Source organism: Brassica oleracea, chromosome C4 (genome assembly GCF_000695525.1).
Source record: "Brassica oleracea var. oleracea cultivar TO1000 chromosome C4, BOL, whole genome shotgun sequence".
In the NCBI taxonomy this organism is placed as follows: Eukaryota; Viridiplantae; Streptophyta; class Magnoliopsida; order Brassicales; family Brassicaceae; genus Brassica; species Brassica oleracea.
The window spans coordinates 4,427,727-4,438,493 of NC_027751.1; the positions used below are offsets into that span (position 1 = coordinate 4,427,727).

Genomic DNA, 10,767 nt, shown 5'->3' on the forward strand with positions numbered 1-10,767 from the left:
TTTTTTTTTCTGATTTTTTTTTCGGATTTTTTTTTCTCCCGTTTGTGTGTTGTGAGGAAGAGAGTTGTGGGAAATGACATATATATAGAGAAATTTTCGAGTTGGGTAGTTGAAATATAACAACGATTTTACAAGGAATATTTTACATGGATTTTACATGGTTTTAACATATTATTTACAACGACTTTACGACGAAATTAGGTAAGTTAAAGCACATTGAATACACGTTTTCACCTAAATATAACGGTAACATGCTTCGTTGTAATGTCGATGTAATGATTACGACGTATTTCTCATTCCACGTACATTCATCGTAAACTTACATGGAGTTTACGACGAAATCAGTTCGTCGTAAATTTACATGGCGTTTACGACGAAAGTTATATTCCTCGTAATTTCGTTGTAAAGACCATGTAAATTTACGACGAAATATTTTCGTCGTAAATGTTCGTTGTTTCGGGTACGTTTTCTTGTAGTGTGTAAGTATCCAAAATCCATTACTAAACTCCATGAACGTTAATTTTTTATATATTCCAATGCTAAAGATGTGGTGTGTGTGTGTATGTATTGCGAGGTGAAGGTAATAGAATCACAGAAGAGGAATCTGATTCTAAGGTATTCTCAATTGTTTGTTATCTGTCTGCAAGTGTTTTCATGGATTACATCTATTGCTTATATAATATAGTTTGTTCAGTCTTATATATTATTGCTTCAATATTGTAGGATAATGCCGCTGATGATGATGATGATGTTAACCTTTTTGGTGAAGAGAGAGCAGGTTCTTTATCTAAAATTTAGGAAGGAAGTCATAAACATTTTAATATGAATCTTACTATTTTTTTAAAAAAGAAATCATATCTACGTATTTTAAATTTTGGGAGCAAAGACGATGTTTCATTGTGGGTATTTTCATCTCAAACGGTAAATAGTAAATGTCTTTATTTATTCGGATTATATATATGTTCGAGCAGCAGGTAAGTCAGGGTTAGTGCTTCGAAAGCTGTTTGGTGACACGCCCGACATAAAGAAGACAGAAGAAACTGTAAGATCCCGTCAGATGGAAGGAGTAGTATGGGGAGCATGTAAGATGATTAATCTCTTACACCCTCAATATCTTTTTTTATACATCTGAAGACTTTAATTTGCAATATCTTTTGGATTTTACAGCAAAGATTTGCAATGTTGGCTATGGATTCAAGTATATGCGGACCATATTCACCATTGTTGACAACCATTTGTCTCTCGATACTGTCACTAGAAACACTGGCGGTATCCCCTTGAACAGAATACGTAAGCGTCAAAAACCATTTTTAAACTCCTTGAAGTTGTTTATGTGAAAGATGATATGTTTTGTATTAAACCTTGGCTTGAAAAATAATGCAGAGGATCGAAACAACCTTTAAGGGAAAGCTTTATTGGAGATCTTTTTCCTTTTGGAAAATATTTTTCAAAATAAAACAGACAGATTAATAAGCTGAGTATCATCATCCTGATGTAAAATTATATACATCTGAGTTATGAGTAAATACAATAAGTAATAGCTTTGAAGATTCCAAGTATGGATCATCTTATATTAGATTTTACATATTGAATATAATGTAGATTCTATAATTACATTTTTCTTCAATATGATAGGTATTAAAACACTATTGGAGATACCAGAGCAAAGATCCATTTGATCTTCAAGCTACATTATATAATACCTCAAAAGCTTTTTTTTAATTGGTGCATCCATTTCTATTAAACCAAATCATTCAAAGATGAAACGCATAAGTAGCTTTACTGATTTCATCTTCTCACCCTTCTTATCATACAAAGGCACAGATCGAATCCCCGGTCTTAATTCTGAAACAGGCAAGCATGTTTGTCCACCAAAGTCATCTTTATCAGACATATCGTACTCACTAACTTCGATCCTAAGCAATGCAAGCTCTGGAACTGTTAGTGGGAAACTGAACTCCTCATCCCAAATTGGATACCAATTGTCTTCAATTACTCTTGTTTTCCTCTTTGCATTATCTGCTGGTACACCCACTACGTACACCTACAGAAGCTCACAAATCTAGTAAGGTTTTTGAGGAGTTGAAGAATATTAGAGAGACCCTATCTGGTGAAATTGATATTACCTTAGTGTAGAAATCAGGAGGAGAATATGAATCGAAATGAGTGTGACTGAAGTCTAGACGCCATCCATCTCCCATATACACTTTCACCTATTGAGAAACCACATCAAAATAATAAGGCATATATATATGACATTCAAAACGTTAAAAGCCATCCTTTAAGTATGTAGATTGTTGCTGGCTTGCCTTTAACGTTTCTTTCACAGGAATTTTCTTTCTAGGGTCAAATACTTCATCATGAAAGCCTTTCTTCATCAAGAAGTTAGGTTTCTTTACATATCCGCAACCTCCATTGGCTCTAAACATGCCGTGCATCAACCACAGAGATTTCCCATATCCCTATAACAACAAAAGATTTTTTTATGGAGATCGAACACATATAGGACCAGGCATACACCAAAGCCAAAAAGGTAGCGTAAGAGTCAAGGTATCCTTAGCTCTTCTACAACCTAAGTTTGTTACCTGCATATTGAATGCAATCATTTGTGCTCCATGAATCCAACCAATAAGCGGTTTATAGTTTGAGGAGTTAAACCTTGTCCCTTTTGGGTATATGCGAAGTATATTCCTCTGTGTAAACCTAGAAGACAGCATATAGAGTTTATGTTGCGTGCCTCTCAAGTCTGTTCAAAAGATTAGTATTGTATTAGTATTACCTTACAACATCCTGACTATTTGATGAACAAGTCCTGTCCAGTTCCTGCTCACTTAAACTCAAACGTCTCACTTTATCAACCACAACTTTCATCTCTTCTTTCACCGTCCCCTTTGGTTTCCCCGCATGAATGGTGATCAATCTTTTGTAAGCTGGCTTCTGTTCTTCACTGGCTTCTTCTTCCTCTTGATCACTATCATTCTAATACAAAACTCAAAACTAAGTTACAAAAACAACAAACAATGTATTAAGTTCCTTTTTTTGTTACCTTGTTTTCACAACAATCTTCATAAAACAAGATGCTTTCTAGTGTCTGAATCTCCTCTTTTCTAGGTGTTTCTTCCTCTGACGATGGAGATGCATTATTATTGTCCTTTTGTTTAACAATAGGGTTGCTTGATTCAAGATACTCTTTAGGTGGTTTAGTTGAGATCATTATCCGATGTAGCAGTGAAGCAGGAGAAGGAAACTCTGCTAAGCTTTCTGATTCAGGGTAATACAACATTTCTCCAAATATCAGCGTAGCCATCTAAACAAAGAAAGAAACAAAAAATAACTCATAAAATATATGAAATAAAACTAATGAATTTGGGTTTCTCATAGGCAAACAATATCTACGAAATGGCCTAATAGCCCTCCTATCATGTTAAATTCAAATTTATCACGAGTTTCTAACTTAAAATCAATTAGTAATTAGTGTATCGAGTATGTTCTTTTATATATTAGTTAATTATTTCTTTAACTATAGAATGTGAAATTTCGTTAGATAAATTCACAAAGATAGATAATATTGTGTTACCTCAGCCACTTTGGCTTGAAGATCAGCAGTAAGATGATCCTCTAAAGTGATGATAACCGGATAAGGTGAGCTAGAAAACGCGTAATCTCTTATCGCTTTCAAGCAACTAATTAGCGGTACAGGCGTTGTGAGCGTTCTGAAGACAACAAGAAACCAATACTAAAATGTTTTTGTAAGAAAGAAACAAGAAGAAGAAGAAGAAGAAGAAGACAAAGGTTTTTTACCTTCCATGAAGAACATTGATATCTGTTCCAGTAGAGTTAGGCCAAAGATCAAGCTCAATGACACGAACTCCTCTTTGCAAAGCTTTGATCACAGGGACTTCGCTGCAATCGCTGCTTAGTTGATTCCCCGTGAGATACGAGTTGTGTCCCGTGTATATAAAGTAATGCGACAATGGAGCCGACATGTCTTGATGTACCTGTCTCAAACACAACACAAACATTTCTTGTAAGAACAGCGTTTCAATCTTCAAGAAAATCAAGATTTGAGTTTTTTTTTTGTGTGTTTTTACGTGAGGCGTGATGGGAGGATTGAGATCGTCGTAGAAGAGGAAGTTGAAGAAATCGTCCAGGTCAAGTCCGTGGCGTGTGAACCGCGTGACGTGGTGTCTCCGTCGTATGACCTCGTTGATCAACCGTTGCGCCTCCGCGACGGTGGTTCCTGAGTCTCCTTGGTGGTCGTCGAGGAAAGAACAGAGCTGCTCTGCCCCCATGACGCCTGATGATGCGTCTCCGTCGCTGGAATCTCCGTCGCCTCCGCCGCCGCCGCAGCCGACGGCGAATTGGCAGAAGGCGTCGCGGACGTCGTCGGTGGGTTGGACTTCGTTGATCTTGAATTTACGGTTGAAGCATTTGAACATTTTGTAGTTGTAACTGCCATTGTCGTAAGACTCTGTTTTCTTCTCCTTCCCCATTTGTCAAAATGTAATTATTATTATTATTTAGGGTTTTCTTGCGAATCAAGAAAACTTGTTCTTCGGGAATCAAAGAACTGAGATTTGGTGATTCGGAGGTTGAAGAATGAGGAGAAGGGAGAGAGTTCCTACAAAACAGGAGGCTTTGAAGCGGGATCGTTTGTCTTTTTTTTCCTTTCGAGTCTTTTTGAAAAATTATTATCTAATTTTTTTCTCTTTTCTTTTTCTAAAACTGTTTTGAGAAAAAGGTCAATTTCTTTCTGATTCTTCTTCTTCTTCATTTGTTAGGAAAAAAAGTTTTGTTAAAATTACTAATAAGAGAAATTCTTAATTTTAGTATTGGATCTTTTATTTAGTAAAGGTTATTTCTTTCTTAATATGAAACTATATGTTTTTAGTTTTTTTTTTTTTTTTTGCAGTGTACTGGAATAGCTTTCTATTTTCATTAATCATCTCATCATCACCTATGATTAGGGATTTAAATTTGATTTTACAAATAATGTTGATTGTCACTTTTTTGGCAAGTAGATACACACTCTAAACATTTTCATCTGATTATATGCATGCAAATATCCCCGAAAGCGACATCCGATGAAACTGGAACGATATAGATAACATTAGCATGACCCCTGCGCAGTGGCGGACTTAGCAGTAAATTTATATGGAGTCACAATATAAATAAAATTGTGTAATTTGAAAAAAGATATTTTGAAGGGTCATTGGTAGGATCAAACCCAATATATGTGGGTTCAATACTGCACTTTCCTACCACTGAGCCACAATTGATTAACAAACAATAGCTTACAAACTGATATTTATACTATTTTGTGGTGTTAGTTGATCCCACAACCTTTCAAACGGGTCTGCCCCTGTCCATGCGGAAGGATGACACGCATAAGTTGAGAAATGATCTAAATTTTTAACCCTTTTTCAAAAAAAAGATGCATGCAAATGTGTAAGTGACCATATTGATGTATGATGTTGTACCAGAAGTATAGAAGATAGGTTGAAACAAAAAAAAGGGTATTGAAAGGTAGGTTTACGTTTGTACACTGTGAATATGATGAACAATGTAGAGAGAGAGAGACTCAAACTTAGTTATGTGACTTAAGCGCCAGCTAACCAAGTGAGAACCATAAAAAGTAACACATGCTTTTTCACAAGTTATATGTTGTTTCTCATTATATCTTGTGTGTTTACATGTCGGCTTTACGAACTTGGGATAATCTTGAACTGTGTCCATGTAACCTGATCGTTCCTGAGGTGTAGACGCGGAAGCCGTTACTGGACGAGACAAGTTTGATGCCTTTGTGTATATTCGACTTGGAAAAAGTCTTGTAGCATCTTCGATAGTGCTTAGGAACATGTACTGGTTTGACGAAACATGCCTTTTCGAGGTGTGGAATTGCATGAAGATGAGAAGGGAGATGGATAATAAATTCACCAAAGTCATCAGTAACAGCTTTTATCCAGTTTGATCTCTTTTTGAGACCAGTGTGGCACTTGATGGCCACAGTGGCACCTTTAACATGTCAATGGTCTGATTATTATGTGTAAACATGAAGACGACTTAGACGCAAAGACACATGTATATAGAGAATACCTGAAACAGGGGAGTTGCAAAGAAGAGAACCGGTGATAACCACAGAGGAGAGTTTGTGTTCCCCGTAGCCATTCATCTCAGCCATCTCTATTCTGCTCCAAAACTTTTCTGCAGCTACGAATTCTCCGTTGAAGAAGGCAAAGAAGAAGAATAAGAAGAAGCAACGTAAGATGAGGAAACTCTCCATATCTTAAATTTCTTAATATGTTTACTTTGCTTAATAAATGAAATAAGCATGTGTGTATGAAGAGGATGTATTTAAGTAGAGGAAATGGTCAATTTGTCCGACTCCATTTGGTTTGATTCCAATATGTTAATTTAGCTAACTACATGATGTCAAAAAAAAAAAAAAAAAAAAAAAAAGCTAACTACATTTGGGAAAATAATGTAGTAGTTAGCAGAAACAACACCAAGAAAGATTGATCAGTTGACTCCATTTGTGGGTTTGGTCAGTAAGCACTAAGCAACCATTGGCTTAAGGGTTTGTTGGAACAAAACCATATTTGATTATTCTTCCACAAAAACAAGATGCATCAACTTTAACTGGCCTAGAAATTTGAGCATTGGAATTCTTTACGGCCCATCATTTGTGTTGACATCTGACAATATATAGGTGATGCATTATATGATAATCCAATTCCAACAACACCAAAACAATAAACAAACTCGTTCGGATTTAATACGGTCGATAGTACATCACAGCCTCTTTATGATAAACATGCATTTTTAGTTTTAGATTATTTTAGAAAACATACATAGAAACACAAAGATATAAAGGCTCATTTTTAACTGCTAAAAGTAGCGAGGAAGCTGATGGGGCCTTTGCCGGTAAAGGCCGCCTGAAGTGAAAAGATGAGGAATGCGATCATGGCGAGACGAGAGTGTTTGATCTCAGCCAGCTTCAAGGTATCCAACTTCTCTGGGTCAGACCCGAGTCCCAACGGGTCAAAATACCCACCCGGGTAAATACGTTTCTCCGGATCCAGCTCAGCGTTACGCTGGAACTCTATGTAACCAACAACTAACACCTCGATCCATATCAATGTCGTCAAGGAAAATGGCAATGGCTGTCCCAAATACGATGAACCTTCCACCAGTTCCACCTAGTAGGTGTGTGACAACAAGAACAACCCGAACCGAACAATACCAAATAAAATTAATAAACCAAAAAAATAATAATCAAGAACAAAATATGATGCATACAATTTAACATATAAAATGCATTAAAATCATGAAACATTTTTTTCTTAAAATGATATTAACCAGCATTATATATATAGTTATTATATTATTACTGAATTTTTGTTTCAACTAAACAGAACCGAAATGAAATAAAACCAAACCAAATAATATATCTCCTAGATTATATTTGCGAAGTGATTTTGCCACATGTCTTTTTTACAATCAATTTCACAAAACAAATATGACATGACTACTGAAATTGATGACATATCTTATAATTTAATATGACATGAACAATTGCATTTAATGTTAATTTACATTTTTGGTAAACTTTTTAAATATGGTAATAACTCATATATTACATTTAATGTCAAATTATATTTTTGGAAATTTTTTTAGAATACGAGAATAACTCATAAATCATCATTAAAATAAATATATTCAAATATGTCATTATAAATTTCGAAATATAATATAATTATATATTTTTAAATTATAAAATTTTATTACTAAAATTTTCAAAAATGTATAAATTTTTTAAGAAAATTATAAAAATTTAATCGTAAAATCATTATTTTCTTATATATCTACAACTTTTATAAATATTGTTTAATTTTAATTTTTGATAATTATGCAACTTTTACAAATTTATTTAATATATTTAATTAAAATAAATAGATAGAAAAATCTATGTAAGATTATAATTTCAAATATATACATGCATATTCTTAAATATAATTTTTATATTTAATTAAATCAAATTTATATTAAAATATTGATATGAAAAAACAATTTACAATGTTAATAAAATTTTATTTTAAAATATAATTTATATTTATCTGTAAAAATTATTTTAATTTTTTTTTACTGCACGAAGACACCTAGTGTTCCAGATATGCAATGTTCGGACACTTTGCTATGCTTTTAATATTTAAACGACTATTGTCAATCATGCAGAACGTTCTCATTTTCTTGTTTAAACACTTTGTATCTTAGTTCCAACGACTGACACGTGGACAACTATATTAGTGATGATAGAAATGAACGCACCTTTCCGGCGTCTTGCCAGGCGATTCCGGTGAGACCTTCGACGGCAAGAGCGCCAAGAGTACCAAGCATGGCCCACCTCCCATGGATCAGCTCGCATTCTCTGAACCGTTCGATCCCGAACACTTCAGTGTAGGGCTGAAACGGCGTCGGGTTGATCTCTTTCGATTCCTGCCTGACCCCAAGGAGTCCACCCGCCACGTTCTTGGCGAGGTTTTGGTCAAGCCCGTCGAAATCGTACTGAAGATACTCAGCCGGTTTACCTAAACCGAAGGGGTCGAATCCACGGTCTCCGATCATCGAACCGTCTAGCCATTCCGGCGGGTTTGCGCCGGGGAACCAAACTAGTCGGTCTCCGTCGTTTTGGATCTGCTTTGTTTTCTTCGGCGGTGGAGCTGGTTTCTTTTTCCCGAAGCTGAAATTGAACTTGGCTTGGACTCTACCGGCTCCCGAACTTGGATCTTGGATCCGGATCCCAAAGATACCAGAGGCTGCAGCGGCAGTGGTGGTAGCCATTTTGAATTGTTTCGGCTTGGCGACTGATGAAATGTTACAAACGTATAGTTTTTAAATAGAATAAATAATAACGTGAATATGTGATGGTAGATAGAAGAAACCTTATCTCAGCGTTATCTCCTGTGATTGGTCTCTTTAACTTTATGCTTTTGTGGTGTCTGTATTTTCAGTGACGTTGCACTTTTCTTCTTTGGTCCTAATGGTTGGTGTCTTTTCATTTAAGGTGTTCCTTTGTTTCTAATGATCTCTTTTGTCGATTTTGCTAAACATAAAGATTTCGGTCCCCTAACCTCTCTCTATGAAGCCCATTTATTAATAAGCCCATTAGTCGATGACAACGGAGACTACCCTACATAGATTTTATTGAACCTTCTGAAGTTTAAGCCCCTTAAATCGTGTCGCTCGATCCAATAATATGATAAGCTATGTCCTACGTTTTGGTGCATTTGTATTTGACGTTATAGTTCGATTATTTCTGGACCATAGATTAATGATTTGAATAAACATTGTCGTTGTGCCACAATCTGGATTCAGACCCGATTAAATGCATGATTAAAGGAACAAGATTGATTATTTCTGTCTTATTTGCGTTCATAAGAGAAACCAAAATTGATTCTACTACAATTTTAGTTTGGCATAGAGTACTGGGCTTATTTTCTCATTAATAAGCATGCTGAAATTCCGATAACAAGAAAACTCGGTCTACATAAATAGAAACGAAAACATTATAGAAAAATTGTTGAGAGATATTTCCTGATACTTCTATTAAATTAAGAAAATAATGTTGATGTTCATATTTTAATTTATGTATAAAAGTGGTAATATCTAAAAAAGCGTGGATCATAGAAACTAAAATAGATTCGCAAACTTTAGAATTGTCACAATAATTTTTGTTTTCTTAATCGTTATTAATGAAATAAAGTTTGTCTCATTTTCTTGCAAAACAAAATGAACAGACACTTGTTAACACAAACTAGAATAGAGGAACCAACTGCTACATGTGATCGCATATTATTTATCTGCCGAACATATCTCAAAACGTTATTTTCTGTTTTCATTTGTTTCATTATACATTAGAAATATATATAAGAAGTTTTTTACCAAAAAAGATATATATAAGAAGTGTAACAGTAAATAACAAAATCCAACCAAGATTTATGTTTTAATTATATATGATAATAATTAGGTTGCAAAAGATTATATATGATAATACTGCACTATGCGTGAACCTGAGTGTGAATTTGAAAACTATTTTAGGACCAATGAACTAATGCATTATCATAATAAAACGTACATAAAAGGAAAAAAATAACAAATATGATTGAAGCTAAGTTCAATAGTTTAGACTTATGAATCTGACCAGACTTGAGGAAACGTAAAACCCAAGTCATTGGCTAAGATATATTACAAAATGGACAGGGGCAGCGGTAGCAGCAGGAGCAAACGTTCATCCAAATGAAATATATTGATTAGAAATTATGATAGATCTCAGAATGTGTCAAATTTAAAAACTTTTTCAAATGTTAGTTATTATTTTAGATGGTTTAATAGTCTTTAAAAACATGACACATATGCTTATAAAATTTTCTCTATTGCAAATACACCAACACATAATTATTGCACTACCAACATTTTTAAGGAAAAAGTACTTCCAAGATTTTTCTAAACATAACAAATATATAAAATTTTGAAATATCTCAAAATTATGATAGTTAATTTGAAATGCAGTTTGTATAATTTTAAAATATAGAATAAGATATAAATATTTGTATATTTATATTTGAAAAATTAAGTCTAAGGACCCAACAAAAAAAATGCTTTACACACAAGTTTAATTCTTTAAACGATTTAAGAAATAGTTTTTATATATAATTTTATATAATAAATTAAAAATAGTATATATTATTATTTAGTAAATTGAGTGAA

At 34.1% G+C, this 10,767-nt stretch overlaps 4 protein-coding genes across 4 annotated transcripts in view; 1 reads left to right on the forward strand and 3 right to left on the reverse strand.

Moving 5' to 3' along the window:
- Positions 1-1,403, forward strand: part of LOC106337895 (elongation factor 1-delta 1-like) — a 9,834-nt gene extending 8,431 nt beyond the window's left edge. Inside the window, exons 7-9 of the mRNA XM_013776997.1 lie at positions 724-778; positions 1,168-1,290; positions 1,384-1,403. Of these exons, the coding sequence (XP_013632451.1) occupies positions 724-778; positions 1,168-1,290; positions 1,384-1,403 (198 nt within the window). The remainder of the gene's footprint in view (positions 1-723; positions 779-1,167; positions 1,291-1,383) is intronic.
- A 308-nt stretch (positions 1,404-1,711) lies between these two features.
- Positions 1,712-4,667, reverse strand: LOC106340600 (phosphoinositide phospholipase C 6-like). The gene is made up of 9 exons (XM_013779452.1): positions 4,092-4,667; positions 3,802-3,998; positions 3,578-3,713; positions 3,047-3,307; positions 2,780-2,979; positions 2,586-2,703; positions 2,310-2,462; positions 2,127-2,213; positions 1,712-2,044 (listed from the first exon to the last, which is right to left on the reverse strand). Exons 1-9 carry the CDS (start codon positions 4,491-4,493, stop codon positions 1,751-1,753), a joined length of 1,848 nt encoding a protein of 615 aa, XP_013634906.1. The 5' UTR covers positions 4,494-4,667; the 3' UTR covers positions 1,712-1,750.
- An 857-nt stretch (positions 4,668-5,524) lies between these two features.
- On the reverse strand, positions 5,525-6,307 carry LOC106341141. Its single transcript, XM_013779961.1, has 2 exons — positions 6,097-6,307; positions 5,525-6,015 (listed from the first exon to the last, which is right to left on the reverse strand). The coding sequence occupies exons 1-2, from the start codon at positions 6,281-6,283 to the stop codon at positions 5,690-5,692; spliced, it is 513 nt and encodes a 170-aa protein (XP_013635415.1). The 5' UTR covers positions 6,284-6,307; the 3' UTR covers positions 5,525-5,689.
- Positions 6,308-6,748: 441 nt separating this feature from the next.
- LOC106342793 (chlorophyll a-b binding protein CP29.3, chloroplastic) lies at positions 6,749-8,898 on the reverse strand. Its single transcript, XM_013781826.1, has 2 exons — positions 8,329-8,898; positions 6,749-7,199 (listed from the first exon to the last, which is right to left on the reverse strand). The coding sequence occupies exons 1-2, from the start codon at positions 8,839-8,841 to the stop codon at positions 6,882-6,884; spliced, it is 831 nt and encodes a 276-aa protein (XP_013637280.1). The 5' UTR covers positions 8,842-8,898; the 3' UTR covers positions 6,749-6,881.
- Positions 8,899-10,767: the final 1,869 nt, after the last annotated feature.